Source organism: Cyrtonyx montezumae, unplaced genomic scaffold (genome assembly GCF_038088225.1).
Source record: "Cyrtonyx montezumae isolate F1298 unplaced genomic scaffold, pur_monq_1.0 scaffold_16, whole genome shotgun sequence".
NCBI classification, from domain to species: Eukaryota; Metazoa; Chordata; class Aves; order Galliformes; family Odontophoridae; genus Cyrtonyx; species Cyrtonyx montezumae.
In genome coordinates this window covers 4,892,178-4,912,008 of record NW_027071892.1, presented here as the reverse complement: position 1 = coordinate 4,912,008, position 19,831 = coordinate 4,892,178, and the positions used below count along the sequence as shown (strand labels likewise).

General features: G+C 56.5%; 2 protein-coding genes across 2 annotated transcripts; one reads left to right on the top strand and one right to left on the bottom strand.

Annotated features, from left to right (window-relative positions):
- The first annotated feature begins 151 nt into the window (after window positions 1-151).
- On the top strand, window positions 152-17,194 carry LOC136046082 (H(+)/Cl(-) exchange transporter 7). The gene is made up of 25 exons (XM_065732406.1): window positions 152-311; window positions 4,664-4,735; window positions 5,599-5,670; window positions 5,835-5,900; window positions 6,416-6,548; window positions 6,838-6,947; window positions 7,661-7,741; window positions 7,930-7,992; window positions 8,567-8,650; window positions 8,945-9,038; window positions 9,591-9,655; window positions 10,126-10,242; window positions 10,520-10,574; window positions 10,980-11,040; window positions 11,641-11,779; window positions 12,155-12,248; window positions 13,382-13,551; window positions 13,884-13,935; window positions 14,416-14,543; window positions 14,761-14,846; window positions 15,047-15,179; window positions 15,303-15,362; window positions 15,541-15,717; window positions 15,827-15,907; window positions 15,990-17,194. The coding sequence occupies exons 1-25, from the start codon at window positions 183-185 to the stop codon at window positions 16,074-16,076; spliced, it is 2,409 nt and encodes an 802-aa protein (XP_065588478.1). The 5' UTR covers window positions 152-182; the 3' UTR covers window positions 16,077-17,194.
- A 713-nt stretch (window positions 17,195-17,907) lies between these two features.
- On the bottom strand, window positions 17,908-19,585 carry PERCC1 (proline and glutamate rich with coiled coil 1). The gene is made up of 2 exons (XM_065733021.1): window positions 19,547-19,585; window positions 17,908-18,777 (listed from the first exon to the last, which is right to left on the bottom strand). Exons 1-2 carry the CDS (start codon window positions 19,570-19,572, stop codon window positions 18,000-18,002), a joined length of 804 nt encoding a protein of 267 aa, XP_065589093.1. The 5' UTR covers window positions 19,573-19,585; the 3' UTR covers window positions 17,908-17,999.
- Window positions 19,586-19,831: the final 246 nt, after the last annotated feature.

The window sequence follows — 19,831 nt, the reverse complement described above, 5'->3', positions numbered from 1 at the left end:
ACTGCCGAGCCGCGGGCGAAACCCGGCCCTGCAGGGAGCGGCGCGCTGGGACTACGACTCCCATGGTGCTCCGGGGCGCGACACCGCGCCGGCCGCCGTAGTGCTCACGTGATGCCGGCGCGCGTCACATGACCGGCTATTGAGGCAGGGGGTACCGGAGCTGCGCGCCGCGGCCGCCCCGCATGGCCAACGTCGCCAAGAAGGTGTCGTGGTCCGGCCACGACCCCCGCGACGACGAGGACGAGCTTGCGGGGGAGACCACCCCGCTGCTCAACGGTACCGGGCCCGGCGCGGCGGGCGGTGCCCGGCAGGTGAGGCGGCGTGGGCCCGGGGCGGCGGGGGCCTTCCTCTCAGGCACGGGGTGCGTGGCTCCGTGCTGCTGGGAACGCCCTTTTAATTCCTGCTTCAAACGTTCTGGTCCTTGGCACGGTCCTTTGCAGGCTGCTGCTGCCGTGTAGGTCCGACTTAAACAAGGTATGTGATGGTGGACGTATGGAGCTTCGTGGCAAAGAGCAAGTCCAGGGTGGGCAGTTTTGAACACAGATAGGTCCGTTCCGTGCTGCAAATCGATTTGGAGCAGTTAATCTCGTCCTGAAATAAGCTTCTCTGCGATGATCAGAGGGTTGAGGCTGTGATTTGGGTCGGGCTGAGACCTGTGGAGAGCTGTTGTGTGAGTGCTGGGTGGGAGAGGGGCTCCCTGAGCACAGTGCTGGTGGATTTCCTGCAGAAAGCTTGCAGGGACCCTTCAGTGTAGGTGAGAAGGCTTTCTCAGCCATTAACCTGGCTGTCTTGTCTGGCATAGTTCTATGCTGCTGTGCTCCTGGGCAAGTCAGAACAGCGAGCTTGTTAGATTAATTAGAGGAAGATTCAGGCTTTGTTAGGCTGCTGGTTCCCAGTGTGGCTCAGCAGGATGGGGGCACGGTTGCCTGGCTGGGGACAGCTGTGCTCCTGCTACTGTTCTACTTTCAGGTCAGAAATAAGGTCAGTACAGCAGCACCAGGTTTATTTACAGCATACTGCTTTTACAAATCACATGGTGAAAACTGCAGGACTAAAGCGTGGTAGGGTAAGGATTAACTGGATCTCTTGGCTGTTGGTCAATGAGCAGAAGGGTTTCTGTGAATGGCTTTGAAGAAACAGTAGGGACAGTGGGTGGGATGAGTGAGACCTGGTCCTGCTGCTCTGTGTTTATTGCCACGGTGTCCCCTGGTGGTTTCCAGCTGGCAACAGAGCACTGTGTGCCATTTCCCTTAGCAGAGCACAAGAGCAAGTGCTGTACTGTAGCTCTCAGCTCGGGGTGGGGATGAGGGGTGGTAGGATGGTCACTGACCTGGTAGCACAGCTGTCCCTCTGGCACCAGGATCACCCTTTAGCATGGCACAGCTGTTTCTCTCCATGTATGGTCCTGTGACCTTAATGCCATACAGCTCAACAGGGCCCTTTGTGTCTCTGTGCTGCTATAAACACAGTCCTCTGGGTTATGTGAGGGGGAGAGCAGGGCTCTGGCAATGTCCTTGTATTCCCATAGCTGTCTCTGGTCAGATTACGTTATTAGGAACAAGCTGGGCATGATTACAGCATGGTACCAGGCAGGGGGTTCTGAGAAGTGGGGGACAGGAGGGCTTTGGCAGAGGATGGAGCTGTTTTCCTCATGGGAGACGTTATCTGGGTTCATCATGCTACAACAGAAATGGCACCTAACTGGGGCTTCTTCCCCTTCTTGCGTGTTCTTTTAATGGAAATGAAAGTGACTTTAAAATGACAAAAGGAAATACGGCTCTGTAGTTCCCCAGCTAACTGCTGCAAGCAATTGAGAGCTGATGAGTGGGAGGTGAGAGGGCTGCTGGCCTCTGGTGGCAGAGGCATGCTGCAGGGCTCTGCTGGGGTCCTCTGTCTTGGAGCTTGCTGTCTGGGTCAGCCTTCATCCTCCCATCAGGACATGGCTCTGTTGTGATGCCAGGTGCTGTCTGCACATCTGGATGTCACACGTACCCCAGCGTGTGGGTTGCTCTCCTCCCAAGTTCTCAAGTTGGATGTAACGTGTAAATTCTCAAACTGAAAAGTGGGTGGACGATTTCAATAAAAGCAGTCAATTCCCATCGTTAGCTTAAAGTATTTTTTTAAAACTAATTTTTTTTTTGCTTCCCCTTGAGAATGCTTTCTGTATGCGTGCTGCGGTGCTTTGGCTTTGAGACCTGTGCAGTGCTTATGCTTCTGAGGGTGCTGGGGGAGGGGGAGATGGGCAGGGGGTTGTCAAGCTATGGGACTGCTCATCTTCTCCCACGTACTGCAGTGAGCTGTCTGGTGACGTGGCATGGAGGGCAGGAGTCACCTTTTCCCACCCCTGAGCAGGGCCAAAAGGGCCCTGGGGGCTTGAAACCTTTCTTCCTTCCTTCTTGTTGCTTATGCAGCCTGTGCTCCTGGTGAGGTTTGTGCACAGTGCTTTATCTCATTGATAACAGAGCCACGGGCATTCAGAGCTTGTTAGTGAGGAGAGGGGTATGATAGAAAACTGCTTAGAGGAGGGCAGTGTGTCCTGGGGGGTGGTCGTGGGTGCGGGGCTGGCTTTGCTGGCTGCTCTGGAGGTGGGCTGCAGAACAAATGCTCCATTTGTGATTCTTCATAGTCCAGTTAGCGAGGCACTAAAAGGCCGCTGCGTACACAGGCAGCGTTTGCTCTGTGGCTGTTCTAGATAGCCTTGTTTGAAGTTGTTCCTCTATTCCGAAACCAGTGTTGTGCTGTGACTGCTCTGCTCTGGGGCTGTGCGATGGGCTTTCCCTAAGCAGCCATTCCCCTGCTGCAACTTTGCTGTTTCCTGACCCATGGATATAGGGCTTTGAGGAATGTGTAGCCTTATCATCTCAGTATCCCCTCATCAGGTTACTGGGGCAGCATGAAGATCTCCCTGAGCTAGTGGGAGTGCTGAGGGTTGGGTGGGTGACATCGCCCATTCCCTGCTGGTGGGAAGGCCCCAGGTGTCCCCATGTGGGGTCGGACAGGAGAGCTGTTGGTCTGTCTCCATCCTCTGGGTTCTGACAACAATGTGCCCTGTTGTAGGGAGATAAATGTACTACAGTCACACCGACATCATATGTGCCTGGGAACAGCAGGCTGTGCTTGGAAAGCACCCAGACTGGGGTCATGCTGCCTGAGCTGAGTGCATCTCGGAGCCGTGCACAGATAACCCTCTGTCTGTGACTGAGTTGTCCCATTTCCCCTTTTTCTCCTATGGAAGATGAGCACTGATGGAAAAAGCCTTTTCCTGTTCTCCCAGCATGTGATCCCCGTGCTGATGGGATTGTGCTGGCTCTGCTCTAAGTGTGCTCAGCTCGTCTGAGTGCTGCCTGCTGCCAGAGCTCGGGACGAGCTGGGCAGGGACTTTATGTTACAGAAGCAAGATGTTTTCAAATGTAACACAGAACTCAGCTTCAGGTCCAACTACAATTCCTTTTCCTTTCCCGTTTGTGTTCCAGAGCTCTGTCGTCCCTTAGGGAGCTGGCAGGTGCCTGTAAAAGCTCCCCCTGCCCCATTGTGTCCCTGCACAGTGACAGCATTGGGTCTGCCTGCCTCACAGGAGCTGTAGTGGTGCTGAGTGGGTGCTGGAGGGTTTGGGATGTGGAGGCAAAGCCCGACCATAGGTCGGGGAGTAAATGAGAGTGTGGAGCAGATGGGGAAATGGGAAAATAGGTCAAGCTGCAAATACAAAGGGGTATTCTTCATTGCAGTGATGTGTGTGGCTCCTGCTGCTCTGGCTTGCGCATTCCAGGCAGGATCTGTTGGGATTAAAGCAGAAGTGGCTTGATCTGGGAACTGCAGCTTGCTGGTCACTGCCCTGCTGGGACCCCCCTGATGCTCTCCAGTGCTCCTTTATGCTCTGATCCTTCAGCTGTTTGGGAGTAGGGCAGTCAGAGGGGTGAGGCTGCAGAGGGGAAGATGTGGATGTTGAGAAATGGTGTTTAGGCTGTTCTTAGCAGCAGCACTGCTCTCACGCCCTGTGTGTCCCTGCATTTCACAACAGCAGTGGGTGAGGGCAGCTCATTTTGGGGCTCTATGTGCGCTGCCTGGCTGGCTCAGCCTGAGTCTGTCTTGGCCCAGAATAATCCCCAGACTCCTGTGTTGTGCAATTGTGCTGCTCATAACAAGCCTGAGAGCTCAGCAGAGAAAGGGGAACCTTCCTGGCACTGTCTTGGGCGCTGCTGAGCAGTGCTGGTGTCCCCACTGCACACACTGCTGGCAGGCAGCTCTGGCACTGCACTGCCCTTGAAGCACTGAGGGTTTTGAGGGAAGTGGACATGCTGATGTGAAGTGTTCATCTCCCAGCCTGGGAACCCTCCTGAGGAGCAGATGGAGGAAGAAAAATTGCCGTCGGCTATCCCTTATTGCTGCCTGGCTGAGGAGTAGCCCTAACTTATTTTGGTGGGGGTTGCGTCCTCCTCCAACTCTTTGCACAGCTCCTGGCCAGAGCTGGAGTTTGTCTGCCCACCCTTTGTGCCTCCCTGCCAAGCTCCAGCTCTGGCCATGCCTGGGGACTCCATACATGGAAGCACTTTGTGGAGCAGGACCCAGCCTGGGCCTGCAGAAGTACTGTGTGCAGGTGACACCAGCTGGGCCATCTGCAGGTGGTGCATTCAGGAACTGACTTTGTTCTCCCTACTCTTTGTAGTTCACTCCCTCCTCCTTCCTTCGCACTGGGCAGCTGAGCAATGTGGATCTCAATGAGGACATCCGTGAGCTGGTGAGTGGTGCAGAGAGGGGCCTGTGACTGAGTTTCCCTGCTGTGAGGCAACCTGTGGGGGTGCTCCCAGTGCAGCAGGGTTAGCCATTTCTCCCCCGTCCTGCTTGCCATGTGAGGGCTCCTGCGTGGCTGTCCTTGCCTCTTGAGTGTTGTGATTGAGAGACATTTCTGTTGCTGGCTCGAGTTGGAACACTTGTGACTGGATGGTTATAGTGTGTCTTATTGCAGGACTTTGGAGGAAAAGCTAGTCCAGTTCTGGATGTAGCTGTAATGCAGGACTGGGAGAAAGGTGTGTGATGCCAGTGGGGCCCCTCCTCAGCCTCAGTAAATGCCCCAAATCAGAGCTGGGAGAAGCTTGCATGAACAAAGGCATTTGTAAAACAGAACTTAGTTTCTACTCAAAAGCACGGATCTGCTTGAAATAGCTCTTTGCTTTAGGCCAAAGGAATTTCCTGTTGAGGTGAAATGTTGCCCTCCACTGGGAGCATGGAGCTGCTCTGATTTATTAAAATGGCAATTTGGTGCTGGCTGTGCCAAACCCCTGCCTGCCTGGTCTCTGCTCTGCTGTACTCGTGGCTGCCCGTGGGACATGTCCTGCTGGGACACAGTACAGGAGGGCCAGGGGTGCACACACAGAGGGCTATTTGAACCAACTTAAATCTGCACACGCTGACCAGTGGAAGACTGCCCTGGTACCTGGGCACTATGGCTGCTCTCTGCAGTCTTCCTTGTGCTTCTTGGGTGTTTGTGGAGTAAAACCATCACCAAGCTAGCATTATGGCATGAGTGCTTCTGTGTCAGTTGCTGGTTGCCCTCAGGGAGACAAGTAGTGACCCTGCCAACCTGTGTGTCATATCCCACAGGAGACAGAGCTCCCCCGGGCATATCCCAATGAGATCCCCCACAATGAGAAGCTCCTGTCGCTCAAGTATGAGGTATGTGTGTTCCTGCTTCTTCCTCAGCTCTGCTGCTGCCAGCTTCCCTCTGTGAGGCACTGGTGAGGAAGAGCTCTTGAGTGAGGGTCTCAGATTGGCCCTCCCCTGGCATAGGGGTCTTCCCCAGCATTAGGCACTAACAACATCTCCCCTACCTGAGCTAGAGCCTGGACTATGACAACAGTGAAAACCAGCTGTTTCTGGAAGAGGAAAGGAGGATAAACCATGCGGTGAGTCCTGCCATGACCTGGTTATCTGTTGTCCCTGCACACTGACACCATTAAGCAGCTGCGTGAGCTGTGTGGTTTGATGGGCATCACCAGTTTGCAGTGGGCAATAAAACCTCGGGGCAGGGTGGCCAGCTCTGCAGGAGCCCAGAGTGGCACAACGGAGGGGTGAAGAGCTCACCTGGGTGCCATGGTGGTATTACTGGGCTGGGTGGAGATGCATGGAACACCTGCAGTGGGGAAGGCCCTACCCTGGGGGCGTTGGGAGCTGGTACTGCAGCAGGAGGGTGTGCTGAGGGACTTGATGGAGACAGGCGAGCTGGGAAAACTTGTCTTCTAGCCAGAGATCCCTTGGAGGGACAAGGGCACTGGGGCTGCCTTGAAATAGGTCAGGCTTTACAATCCTGTGCCCAGCAGAGGAAAAAGAAGTCTGGGACTTGATTCAGGGAAGGTGGCTAGGTGGGGCTGAGGGTGCAGGGTTGGGCAGTGGTGGGTTCTGATGGCTGTCTGATTGTCAGGCCTTCCGGACAGTGGAGATCAAGCGCTGGGTCATCTGTGCCATGATTGGCATCCTCACCGGCCTTGTCGCCTGCTTCATCGACATTGTGGTGGAGAACCTGGCTGGGCTGAAGTACCGTGTGGTGAAGGACAGTATCCTTGCATGGAGTTGAGGCCAACAGCCAAGCAGGAGGATGGCACAGTCTGTGTTCTCTGCTCCTGGTGACAATGAGAGAGATGTTCAGGGAGAGAGCAGCTTCCTCCTGGGCTTAGTGGCACAGGTCCTGCTGCTCCCAGCACTTCTCTGAGGTGCTGCCTGCATCCAAGTGCCCATCAGTGCACGCTGCACACCACAGCCCCAAGAGCTCCGTGGTGATGCTTTGTGATGGTGGGAAGGATATTCCTGATCTGATACCAGCCTTTCCTTGATCCTCCTCAACAGACATCGACAAGTTCACAGAGAAAGGGGGCCTGTCTTTCTCTCTGTTACTCTGGGCCACTCTGAATGCCAGTGTGGTGATGGTGGGCTCTGTTATCGTTGCTTTTATAGAGGTGAGGCTTTGGAGGCTGCCTGTGTGGGGGTACTCCTGTAACGTCCATCCAATGCATTCCTGCTGAATTAGCCCTCTGGAGTCCAGTGCCTTGGTGTTGGCTGGAAATGTCTGTGCTGTAAGGTTTTCTCCTCAAGTGTCAGGCTGTCAGGATGTGCTGCCCTTCATTTGCAGCCCCAGCAGCCTGGGGCAAGGGAGGTGGCAGAAGGGTGCGCTTCAGCCTTGGATGCAGGCGCAGCTCTTGCGAACTATGTCAGTTCATGCAAGCTTTGGACTGGGCTCAGCCTCTTTGCTTTGCATGTACATGAGCATCTGTGGTGAGCAGGCTGGTCAGGTGCTCTGAGACACCCTCGAGAAAAGCCAGAAACTGGCAGCTGACTGGTGATGTCTGGGGCAGGTTGTGGCTGAGAGGGGGGCAGTGGGTCCCTGCAAGTCAGCAGCAGCGTCCTTGTTGCTGTCAAAAGTCCCTGGCTACCAAGTGTGAGCCTTCTGCAGGGAGCACCCTTGTGTTTGCTGACTGCATCTATTTGCCCTCTGGGGCAGTGTGTCTGTGGGAACACAGCAGGTTCCTCTCCAGAGCTCATAGATAAGCTTTGAGCATGCCCAAGGATGTGCTTGGCATGGTCTGCAATCAGAGACAGAGTAAGGCGGTCAACGTGTCCCCAGTCTCCATCCTGTATGTGATAGCTACTAAAGCCTTCCTGTTCCTCACAGCCTGTTGCAGCTGGCAGTGGCATTCCCCAGATCAAATGCTACCTCAATGGTGTGAAGATCCCACATGTTGTCCGCCTCAAGGTAAGAAGTGGGAGCTCGTGGGATGAGCGCCTACTGCATGGGCTGGGCTGGAACAAACACGCTTCATTCTTGTGCCATGGGGCATTCCCTGTGTGTGCTGTGGCAGAGATGAAGCTGGGCTGCCTGCAGCAGCACGGGGTGCTCCTGTCACCCTCGTGATGTGCTGTGCTTCTTGCTCTGTCTTGCAGACCCTGGTGATCAAAGTCTGCGGGGTCATCCTCTCGGTGGTCGGCGGCCTGGCTGTTGGGAAGGTGATGTGTACAGTGCTCTCTGACATGCTCCTGCCATGTTGTTATGCGTGCCTCAGCCTAGTGCCAGCCCTGCACTGGGGGTGGAGGACTGATGGCCTTGGGGTGCCTTCTCAGTTTTACTCCCTGCCAGTCCTAAGGCACGTGGTGCTGCTGAGCTATTTGGTGTGTGGCTTGCTTGAGGGCAGGAGAGCAGCAGAGCAGCAATCTGTGTCTGCCTGCATTTGTCACTGTGAATGTCAGATGGGGGAGCACAGGTGCTGCACTGGGACCTGGTTGACCTACTGGGGCTGAAGGCAAGGAAGGCAGGCTTTACAAGCCCCTGTCCACTCTGCTGGAGGGAGTGCTGCTGGGAACAGTTGCCATTTGCTAGAATGAGGATCTGGGGGGGAAGTAATTGCACGGTCAGTATTGACCAAAATCCTTTATCAGTAGACCTGAAGAGATAGAGCTGGTACAGGTATAGCAATCAGCCTCTTTAGGGCCATTACTGTTGGACACTGATCCCCCTTCCCCAGCTTTCCTTGGCTCTAGCGTTTCTTCCTTCTCTGGTCTGACTGCAGTCTTCTTCCCACAGGAAGGACCCATGATTCATTCTGGAGCTGTGATTGCTGCTGGCATCTCCCAGGGAAGATCCACATCTTTGAAGCGAGACTTCAAGGTTGGTGCTCAAGGCAAAGGGTTCTGCTGCAGTCTGAGCACAGTGCACGCTGCCTGGCTGCCCTCCCTGGTGTCAGAGCCCAGCCAAACTCTGGTGGAGCTCTGAACTCCTCTGGGGAAGGTGGCCAGTGAGAGGGAGGGAGCTGTAAAATCTATCTGGTGCCACCTGAATCCCCTCCTGTGCTGTCCAAAACAGCTCCCTGGGGTTCTGCTGGTGGCAAGGGATTGTATCTGTGTCTCTTCTGATCTCGTGCCTTTGGCCACCCCTGAACCTACCTTCACTTTGATATTTCAGATCTTTGAGTACTTCCGCAGAGACACAGAAAAAAGGGACTTTGTCTCAGCTGGAGCTGCTGCTGGTGTCTCTGCAGCATTTGGTGCCCCTGTGGGTATGTGTCTTGGCTCTGATGCTGAGCAGGGCTACGCACTTCTTCAGGGGGCTGCTCTTGCCTACAGGGATCTGCCTGGGCCACTGCAGGAGCCTGGATCGGGGGAGCCCTGCATTTACTTCCAGGCTGATATGCTTGCTTGGAAGCCTGGAGGTTGGTTGTTGTGTGGTGGGAATCTGTAAGCGACCCAGTCTGGTGTGCCAACATCTGACAGTTCCAGGATTGAGAAGGGAAATTGGTTATTCTGTGGTTGTCCCGTGAGCCTTCCTGAAAAGTGCCTGCCACTCCTCCAAGCTGCCCTGCCAAGGAAGGTCTTGGGAAGAAAGGAGGTTGTTACCTGCCTCTGATCCTAAACGTTGCTTCCCTGGGATGGAGGGGAGGCAGTGATGGGTCTTTGAGCCTGATGTCCTGCTTGCAGCATTGGGCTTGGCTGGTCCCTTTGGATCCTGGGAGCTGTGGGACGCATGAGCTGGTATGGGTTTGGCTGGTGCTGAGAGGTGAGAATCTGTGGCATGTGCCTGCTGTGAAGATGTTCATGTCTTGTGCTTGCAGGGGGTGTCCTTTTCAGCTTAGAGGAAGGAGCTTCCTTCTGGAACCAGTTCCTGACATGGAGAATTGTAAGTGCTGCAAAGCAGAAACAGTAAACTAAAGCAGGCCTTATTCCAGTTAACTCAGGGTGTGCTGGCTCTGAGGCATCATCTTTTCCCATGTGCCACAACTGTGTGCCTTCTTTCATCCTTGCCCTCTGCAGCCATGTAGTGCATCACAGGGATCAGGGCATCCTAAATGCCCTCTTATCCCCCAGGCGCAAAGTCTGGGTCTGGCTGAGTGACATCTCATTTCCTGAAGCTGCCAACCCCTTTTCCAAGGGACCTGCCACAGGGCAGTGGAGAGGTGAGAGGAGGAGAGCACCCATGCTTGGTGTATGCTTCCCTGAGTGCTGCTATGGGGAAGATGGCCACTTGTCCTCAGCACATCCTGGGTAGCGAGTCCTAGCCAAGGACCTTGGGGGGGATATTTTGGGGTAGTGTGGAAGGAGCTGGGCTGGATCTGTTCAGCAATAACTCTGTGCTGCATCTCTTTCTAGTTCTTTGCCTCCATGATCTCCACGTTCACTCTGAACTCTGTCCTGAGTGTTTACCATGGCAATGCTTGGGATCTGTCCAGCCCTGGGCTCATCAATTTTGGCAGGTTTGATAGCGAGGTATGCTACGGATTCTTCTGCTGGGGGAGGTAGAAGCAAGCAGCTCAGGGGTTTTGGGATGTCTGTCTCTCTTAAAATGTGGGACAGGCTCTAGGATATAGCTGGATCCCAGTGCCACCTACGTGAGCAGAAGGTGTACATGCAGCCACTGCTGGGTCTGGGTGCTAAGGAGCATTCAGGGCATGTCCTGGGGCTGCTCCAGGCTCATGCTTCCTCAGACAGAGAGTGACTGGCAGCCAAAGGTCCAGAAGATCTGAAACCCATCTCTTGTTTGCAGAAAATGGGATACACGATCCAGGAAATTCCTATCTTCATCTTTATGGGCGTGGTTGGTAAGGGAGTTCTGCTCTTTCGATCCAATTAGTATAAATGATTTTCTCTGTTCTGTCTGGGCCTAGAGAGCTTCAGGATCCCCTTTCTTGGGGGGAGTGGAAAATCCATTAAGCTCAGAAGCAGAGGCTGTTTGTGGAGTTTACGGGGGTAAGAGCAGGATCCTGGGCCAGCCCTCACCCTTGTAGCAGGAGAGACACCGTGTAATCTGTATCCTGTGAAGTCCCCTGTGGGGTCAGTGTGTTGCAGTCATGGGCAGCCCCGTGCTGCCACGTGTCCTGGGGCAGCCAGTCATGCTGGGTGTGTCATTGATGTCTTTCTGAGCTTCCCCTTTTCTCTTGCATCTTGGGTGGCTGTAGGAGAGTCTGAGATTTGTATGCTGACTCTTTGCTCCTTTCTACTTGCAGGTGGGATCCTGGGGGCTCTGTTCAATGCCCTGAATTACTGGTTAACGATGTTCCGGATCAGGTAAGAGCTTGCAGGTGGCTAAGATGACTGAAGTGGGTTAGTTGACATTGTACTCACTGGTGGTGATGTTCCTGGACAGATCCAGGCTATAACCTCATGCATAGTGACAGCAGCCCCTGGAAGCTGACAGACAAAGATGCCATGTGCCTTTTGCTGCCTGCACACAAGCCTTTGTCCAACAGCATCTCACCTTTGCTGTGACTGTGCTAAGTATTTATCCTTAGTGACCTGTCTGCTCAAACCAAGTGCAAGTACCATGCAGATATGGTTGCTACCTGAGAGCCAAGAGAGCTGTTGAACCCATCAGAGCCTGCTCTGGCACAGCCATACTTGCCACCTGCATTTCAAACACCAGAACCAGCCTTGAGGTGTCAGAGAGGAGTGACCTGTGGCAGCAGCAGAATTGGTGATGGGCCTATAGCATTTCCCAGGTCATTGCTCCTTCTGGGGTGCAGCTTACTGGGTTTGACTCTCTGCTGCCTTCCTTCTCCTGGCACAGCTTTCCATTCTGGGCAGCCTGTAAGGCTTGCTGCATCTCACCACTGGCACCCTTGGGTGCTGCTGGGGCAAAGCTGGGCTCACTGCTCTGCTCCCTTTCAGGTACATCCACCGGCCTTGCCTCCAGGTGATTGAGGCCATGCTGGTTGCGGCAGTGACAGCAGCTGTGGGCTTTGTCATGATTTACTGCTCCCGAGACTGCCAGCCCATCCAGGGGAGCTCAGTGGCCTATCCTCTGCAGGTAGGAGATGCTGGTGAGCTACACTTGGGGTGAGGCTGAGCAGGGGAACGAGACCCTGCTGGAATTTGTGGCCCTGGGACTTGCTGGTTCCCCTGCAGCCACTGTCTTCTGCTCTGGGTGGAACTGGAGACCTTAAGTTTGTGCTGGGCTTCTCCTTGCTATAATGCCCATCTCAGAGATGTGAGCACCACCTGGGCTGTAGCGTTGCTTTGCACAGGTCTCTCTTGTCAGCAGCACGATAGCTGGATGGAAGTGCTGTGGCGTTGGTGTGCTTGTTGTGTGCGGTCCCCCCACCTCTGCGACCAACCGGAGCACAGCAGCCTGCAGGGCAGCCCACAGCTGCCACTTCTCACTCTTTCTTTCCTTCTTCTGCAGCTTTTTTGCGCTGATGGAGAGTACAATTCCATGGCCACTGCCTTCTTCAACACACCTGAGAAGAGTGTTGTCAATCTCTTCCATGATCCTCCAGGTCTGTGTGCCAAGTGAATGCTTCCTTGAAGAGCAAAGCAGGGCAGGATGTGTGCATGGTGGCTGACCTGCTTCCTCATTGCTTGTGGGATAATAGTAGTGTGGCTTGAAGAGGGCATAGTGGAGTCCAGCAAAGCACTGTGTGGAGCAGTATGCAGTGACTGTTGTGGATAACAGCTCCTGAGCGCTCATGCAGTGCTACAAACAGGAGGTGCTGGTGTTCCTTTGTGGCCACATACCCATCAGTGCCACTGGGGCAGATCTGCTTTGAGCCTTGTGGTGGCTGCAAGGCACGGTGCTGTGATGCAGTGGTCTGTGCTTTGTACCAGCAAACAAACTGATTTTAACAGCGAAGCTGATCCTTTCCCTGCCACCTAAGGAGATGTCAGCTCCTTTGCTGCAGCAGAGGAAGGAAGGATAGGTGCTGTGTTTGAGGGTACCATGAGCTCAGTCAAAAGGCTCTGCCCTCAGGGCTGCCTGCAAACAAGGAATCAGTTCTGTCTGTGCATGTTTGCAAGCTGTCATTCTAATCTGTGTGGGTGTATGTCTGACCCTTGCTTGCTCTCTGGAGTCCGTCCTGGAAATATCTCTGGCTGGTTCCTTATTTGCCAGGGCCCCTTGCACTGAATGACTTTACCTTCTGGGTGGGTTGTGGAGGTGGATTTTGAAGTCTGGATTTGTGTTAGAAATGAGATCTAGCTTTCACACTCCAGCTCCCATTTCCATTGGACCCCATGTAATGATAAAGCACACTCTGCCCCCCTGGGGCTGCTGCCCTGCCGTGATCCCAGTGCTGTTCTGGGACCAGTTCACCAGTGCCTCTGCCCACCAGACCTCTTCCTCCCAACACTAGTGGTCCCTCAGGACTTTGCAGAGTTCATCATGTTGCCCTGCAGGAGGGCCTGCTGTTTGTTTTCCCATGGCTGCAGTGCCCTTTGGGCTGTGGGACTGGCACTGACTTCCTGTTCTCATCCCACCCCAGGTTCCTACAACCCCATGAGACAGGTATACCTGGAACTATCGATGATCCACGGAGCTGGAGCATTAACTCTTTAACTCTAAATGCACTACATGATGTTATGATGTGGAATACCAGTACCAAAATCATAAAACCATGACATCATCCCACCCCAGGTTCCTACAACCCCATGACGCTGGGCATGTTCACCCTGATGTATTTCTTCCTGGCCTGCTGGACATATGGCCTCACGGTATCTGCAGGGGTCTTCATCCCTTCCCTGCTGATCGGCGCTGCCTGGGGACGGCTGTTTGGGATCTCCCTGTCCTACCTGACCAAGGGCTCGGTGAGTGCTTGATGAGAAGGGGCAGTGCAGCTCCTCTCTCTCCTTCTTTGCTGCTGACCTGCCTGAACATGGAGGCAGTGGGAATGGAGCTGGCTGAGAGCCTGGCACAGCAGCGTGGAGAAGTGTGGGGTGGGTTGACTCCTCACTTGATGCTCTCCTGAGCTGCATCTGGGCTTTTCCTGGCTCTGACAGGGCCCTGTTGACACATGGGCTCTGGTGGCTTCTATCATGCTCTTCTTCAGAGGTTGGGTTTGGGGCTGGGGCACTGCTCATTATCTCTGGGTACCCTGGAGCCAGCAGCTCACTTTGTCCCTTCTCTCTCCTGTTCTCAGATCTGGGCTGACCCTGGGAAGTATGCTCTGATGGGAGCTGCTGCACAGCTGGGTGAGTTGCTGAGTTGTGCCACTTTGGGAGTCATGGGCACATCCAACTTGTGTTACAGTGAAGGTTGCATGGGGAAATAATGCTCTCTGCTTCTCTGATGTAGTTCTTCCCCTAGTTGAAGTGCAGCCTGTACTGTCAGGTAAAAGCCCAGCCTGGCTGTGAGCTTCCTCACAGTGCTGGCAGCACCATGGCAAAAACAGGGGCTGGGCTTGTCCAGGGCAGCTTCTGGGGCTGGAGGTGTTGTGAGGCTGTAGTCTAGTTTGGGTCTAGGAACTCTGACTTCCCCTAACCCGCCCTGGACCCCTGTCACTGTGTGGGTCACTGCACTCAATGACTGGCTGCAGCCTGCAAAGCCAGCAGGGGGGGGAGCAGTGTCCCTGGGGACTTTGGATGTTTGAGAGCCCTGCATTGCTGTGCATAAACTGCGGGGTCTTGGGAGCTCTCCCCTGAGCTCCTGGTCCCCTTGGGTGCTTCTCACAGGTGGGATAGTGAGGATGACGCTGAGTCTCACTGTCATCATGATGGAGGCAACAGGAAATGTCACCTATGGATTCCCCATCATGCTGGTGCTGATGACAGCAAAGATCGTGGGAGATTACTTTGTGGAGGTGAGGACTGGATGTGGTCACGGTGAGCCTTGGACAGGATGGGAGGCAGTGGGGGGTGAGGATTTGGAGTACTGCAGAACCAAGGGAAGCTGTAGTAGGTAAGGACAGGCTGCTGCAGAGCTTTGGGAGGAGACCATGGGGCTCTGATGCAGAGAGGAGCTGCTGCCTGTCTGTACCCACCTTGGCATGTCTCCTGATGGTTTGACTGTCCTTGCAGGGACTCTACGACATGCACATCCAACTGCAGAGTGTGCCCTTCCTGCACTGGGAGGCCCCAGTGACATCCCACTCTCTCACAGCCAGGTAGGTGGACTGAGGGTCTGGCACCTCTGGGGGCAGCCCTGAGTGCTGCTGCCAGCCCAGCCCTTCCCCAGCAGAGTGTTGTTCGTTCCCTTGTCCCCCACACTGGGGACAGAAGGTGTCAGGACAGAGCTGAGCACGCTGGGGCTGTGGATTTGGGGTGTGCTGCCACCTAGTTGTCTCACACGGACCCTTCTCTGCAGGGAAGTGATGAGCACACCTGTCACCTGCCTGCGGAGGATCGAGCGGGTGGGCACCGTGGTGGACATCCTCAGCGACACCTCCTCCAACCACAACGGCTTCCCAGTGGTGGAGAGCAACCCCAACACCACACAGGTGGGCTGGGGGCTGCCGGGGGGCTGTGCCTGAGGGTTGCCTGTGTGAGGGCTGGCTGTGGCCTGGGACCGTGGCCGTTGCTGCCCCAACCAGCCCTGCCTCCTGTGGGGTGCTCTGTTGCAGGTGGCTGGGCTGCGGGGTTTGATCCTGCGCTCTCAGCTCATCGTCCTGCTGAAGCACAAGGTGAGTGCACAGAAACCACCCCAGCCATCAGGAAGCTGTGTGCTCCTCTGCAGGAGCTCTGCCTACTCCATGTTTCTGGCCTCGTCCCTCCCTCCCTTGCTTGAGTGACCTGGGGCTGTGGCTGAGTGCCTCAGTGAGCATGGTGGGGTGGTCCCTGAGGATCTTTGTTCCTCCTCAGGTTTTTGTGGAGAGGGCCAACCTGAGCCTGGTGCAGCGGCGGCTGAAGCTGAAGGATTTCCGGGACGCCTACCCCCGCTTCCCCCCCATCCAGTCGATCCACGTCTCCCAGGATGAGCGCGAGTGCATGATTGATCTGAGCGAGTTCATGAACCCCTCGCCCTACACTGTGCCACAGGTAACAGCTGCGGGCTCCTCTGCTCCCCTCCCCCATGGAGCCCACCACCCTGGGTCCTTAGTGGCGGCTGGGCACACTGTGGCTCCCACGGCCCTGCTCTGCCTTGCAGGAGGCGTCTCTGCCACGGGTGTTCAAGCTTTTCCGAGCCCTGGGCCTGCGGCACTTGGTGGTTGTGAATAATCACAATGAGGTGAGGCCCTGGAGCAGCTCATGGGGATGCTGCCACTGTCCCCACATTAGTGTGGGACTTAACTCTGTCCCTTCCCTGGCAGGTGGTGGGCATGGTCACCCGCAAAGATCTTGCCAGGTACCGCCTGGGGAAGGAGGGACTGGAGGAGCTGTCGCTGGCACAGACGTGACGTGGGACAGCACTTCCCAGCACAGTTGTGTGCTGGTCCCTGGCCCCTCTGAGCCCAGGACCCTGCTTTGGTGGAGGCAGGGAGAGGACAGGGCTGGCTTGTGGAGGCATTGTGGTGCCTGGAGCACTGGCCCAGCCATACTGCCCTGGCTCTCTGTGTGTTGCTGCCTTCTCAAGTCTGCTGGCTCCTCTTCTCCTCCTCCCCCTCGCTCCTTCCTCTGCTTCCCTGAGGGATCAAAATAAATGGTTGGCTCTGTTAGCCCCTTGCGTAGGCTCACCACGGGTTGGGTGAAGGCAGGAGTGTGCCCAGGGGAACTGATGTGCCCTGCTGAGCTTGGCCCAGTCTCTCTGCCACAGTCCCTACCCTCTGTCTCTGCTGCCACCCTGGGCTGTCTGGGCCTGACTCTGCCTGGGCAACCCCTATGGGGCTGGGTCAGGCTGTGTGGGATGCAGAGTGTTGGGGCTCCTCCTGCTCTAAAGGCCCTGTCCCTTCTCTCCATGCTGCTGCCAACTGCTGGGATGAGCCCTGTGCCACACTCCTGCACTCTACTTCTCTGGTTGGAGAGGGTCCCCTGCTCCACTGTGCAATAAAAGGGCTCCCATGTTTCAGCAGCTGCTGCCTCTATCTCTTTCTTCCCTCCCTCAGCTGCTTTGCCCCCAAGAGCAGGAACTGAGGGATAGAGTGGCTATGCCTGGGCTCTGGGTGGGGAGGTGGAGGGGAGAACCCTCTTTTCCTTGGGGATGGTGGTCCTCGACTGTGGTCCCCTCTGACCACAAGTCCCAGAAGTGCTACTCCGGTGATGGGGGGTCCAAAGTGCCCTCAGCTGTATTTCTGTACCTGCTGCAGTTTGGTCTGGACTGGTGCAGTAGCCTGACTCCTGCTGGGCCAGGGGGAGACAGGTCTACCTCTTCCTGGGTGAGGAGGAGGGTTCCCAGCCCTCACATCCCCTTGGTATAACTCCCTGTCTTCATTTGCCACCATCACCGCAGGTGCTGGCCCTATCCCTGCTCCATGCCCTGTGGTGGCAGCACCCTGTGCTGTGCTCTGGGCTGGAGCCCTGGTGCCTGTGGGCTTCCTACCACTTTCTGTGCTGAAATAAACCCTGTTTGTTATTTTTACTCTGACAGTGCCTGTCTCGTGCTTCTCTCCGTCTCCTGGTGCTGCTGCAGAGCTCAGTGCTGTGCTCCCAGGAGCTGAGCCCTAACCCCAGGGTTGCTGCTGAGTTATGGGAGCAGTGCTCTGCCTAGGGCTGCCGTGGGTTTGGGTTGCTGTGGGGGGGAGTGCTGTGGGTCACAGCACCCTTGGAGGAATGGGTTACCCAGAGCATCTTCCTGGGTGCTTTTTCCCTTTCAAGGCCAACAAAAGAGCCATGAACTAAAGGGGGGGGAATACCTTGGCTGGACCCTGGTAACTGGGCTGTGTTCCAGTAGCAGCTAGGAGGCTGTGGAGAAGGGAAGGGCTGCAGTGCAGCCTTGTCCTCCAGCCTGGCAGCACAGCAGCCCTGGGTCCCTATGGTGCTGCTGAGTTCCCCCCCTGCTTGGGCTGCAGCGTGGCCCTGGCTGGCAGCCGGGTGCTTTGTGAGGCCCCATGTTGCCCTTTGCCCCTGCACAGCTGAGATAAGGGGATGGGATCCTCCACATTGGGCCTGCTGAGCAAACACAGACTATGCTCCTCCAGCCACTGCGTGTCCCTCCTCCTCCTCCTCCTCCTCCTGGAGCCAGTGGCAGCGCTGAGGGGTGCTGTGCTGCAGCCCTTTGTCACCCCGGGCCAGGGATACGGCGGTGAGCAGCGAAGGACACTGCATGCACTCATGCCTGCGGGAGTCATTTATTCTCTCATCCCATTGCTGGCTCCAGGTGTCCTGCTGCCCGTGGGTCGCTCATTAACTGGGCGGCGCGTGGCAGCCCCGGGCTGCGGTGTGGGTCACAGCCCACTGTAGGGCTCGGCCTCCATCCCCGCGTGGCCCTGTGCAGGCGGCAGCTCCCGCCCGCTGCCCGGCAGCTCTGGCCCCGGCTCTGCTGTCCAGTGGGCCAGCAGGTCGCTGAAGTCGGGGGTGCCGGCGTGCAGGAGGCTGGCAGGGCCGGGAGCCGGCTCCCTCCAGAAGGAGGGCGGTAGCTTCCTTCTGTGCATGGGGGTGATGTGGCCATATTTCCTCTCCAGCCGCTGTGTCTTGCCGCCGGCCGCTCGTGGTGCCAGGCACCGGTGCACGCCGTACTCGAAGAGCTCGGCCAGCGGCCCCAGCCTGTGTGCGGCCCCATGGAGCACCACCTCTGGCTGGGCCTGGCCAGCCCGTGCTGTGTGCCCTAGGTCGGTGTCACGGGGAGAGCTGCGGGGCGAGCTGCAGTCCTCGGGCACGCAGTGGCCACCGGCAGCCTCCTCCCGGCCCCGCTGCCCGAAGTACCGCTGGATGTCACAGCTGATGAGCTCCGAGAAGCGCAGGAGCCGCAGCGTGGTCTCCGCGGCACTGGGGCTGGCCAGCTCTGGCTCGCTGCAGCTGGTGCTCTCCTCTGCTGCTTCCATTTCATCCTCTTCCTCCTCTTCTTCATCATCCTCCTCAGAGAGGTCGGGAAAGTCAGGCTCGGGGCGCCCAGGCAGGAGCAGGCTGTGCGGGAAGGGTGAGGGCAGCCGCAGCTCGGCCAGTGGCTGGATGACGCCGGCAGCCATATCGGTGCAAAGGGACACCCCGGGGCCTGGGCTCACCCTGCGGGCAGGGACATGGTGTGATGGTGGCACATGGCCCCGTCCTCACAGCCTGTCCTGCTGCCCCGCTGAGGTGCTCCACCCCGAGGCATTGAGGGGCTGCATCACACTGTGCCATAGCCAGCGTGGGGCTGCAGGGATGTACCTGGGATGAGGGCAACAGGGACGTCTCCCTGAGCCATGGGACGCAGGGCAGCAGGGATGTCCCCGCTGAGCCATGGGACACAGGGCAGCAGGGTTGTCCCCAGTGAGGTATGAGGCAGCAGGGGTGTCCCTTCCAAGTCACAGGATTTGGAGCAGCAAAGTCATCCCCTGAGCTACAGAGCAGGATTTGTGTTCCCCTGGAGGTTCCCTGCTACCCCAGGGCTCTGCATGGTGGTGAATGGGGCTGAGCACCTCCCACCCTGGGCTCAGCACTGCAGCCCATGGGCTGCACAGCCAGGATGCTGAGCGTCGTGCCCTGCCCACACAAGGACCCCCAAAATTTCCCTCCTAAAGGATGAACCTTTCCCCTCCCCAGCATTATTGTGTGGGCTCTGGACACAGCTGAGTCCTGCCGAGCTGGGTGAGGCCCCTCTATGCTCACTGCAGGACATTCTCAGCTGTGTGCCCTCCATGGGCGAGTGATGGCCTCAGTTCCCAGGACTCTGTGCACCCCAGCACAGATGCTCACCTCCAGGCAGCAGGGAAAGGGGCAGGGGCTGGAGGGCATTGCTCAGAGCCGCATCTCCTGCAGTGACCCGCTGCAGCCCGGCTCGGTCAGCACTCACCTTGGCGCCGCTGCCCGGACATGCATAGGATCCTGCGCCGTTCCCCCTCGCTGTCCCTCCACCTGGGCCTGAAGTATTTATAGCGGAGCAGCGAGCTGACGGCTGGCAAATATTTGGTAGCCGTATTGTAATAGTAGACTCGGTAAACAGAGCCAGGGTTTGCTTTAGCACCCAGCAACGGGAGAGCGGCGCGGGGAGGGACGCGGGGACGGAAGGCAGGGCTCACCTTAATGGCTCACTCGCCAGGGGATTTTCAAGTGTTGTTCCTGTAGATTCACCTATTAA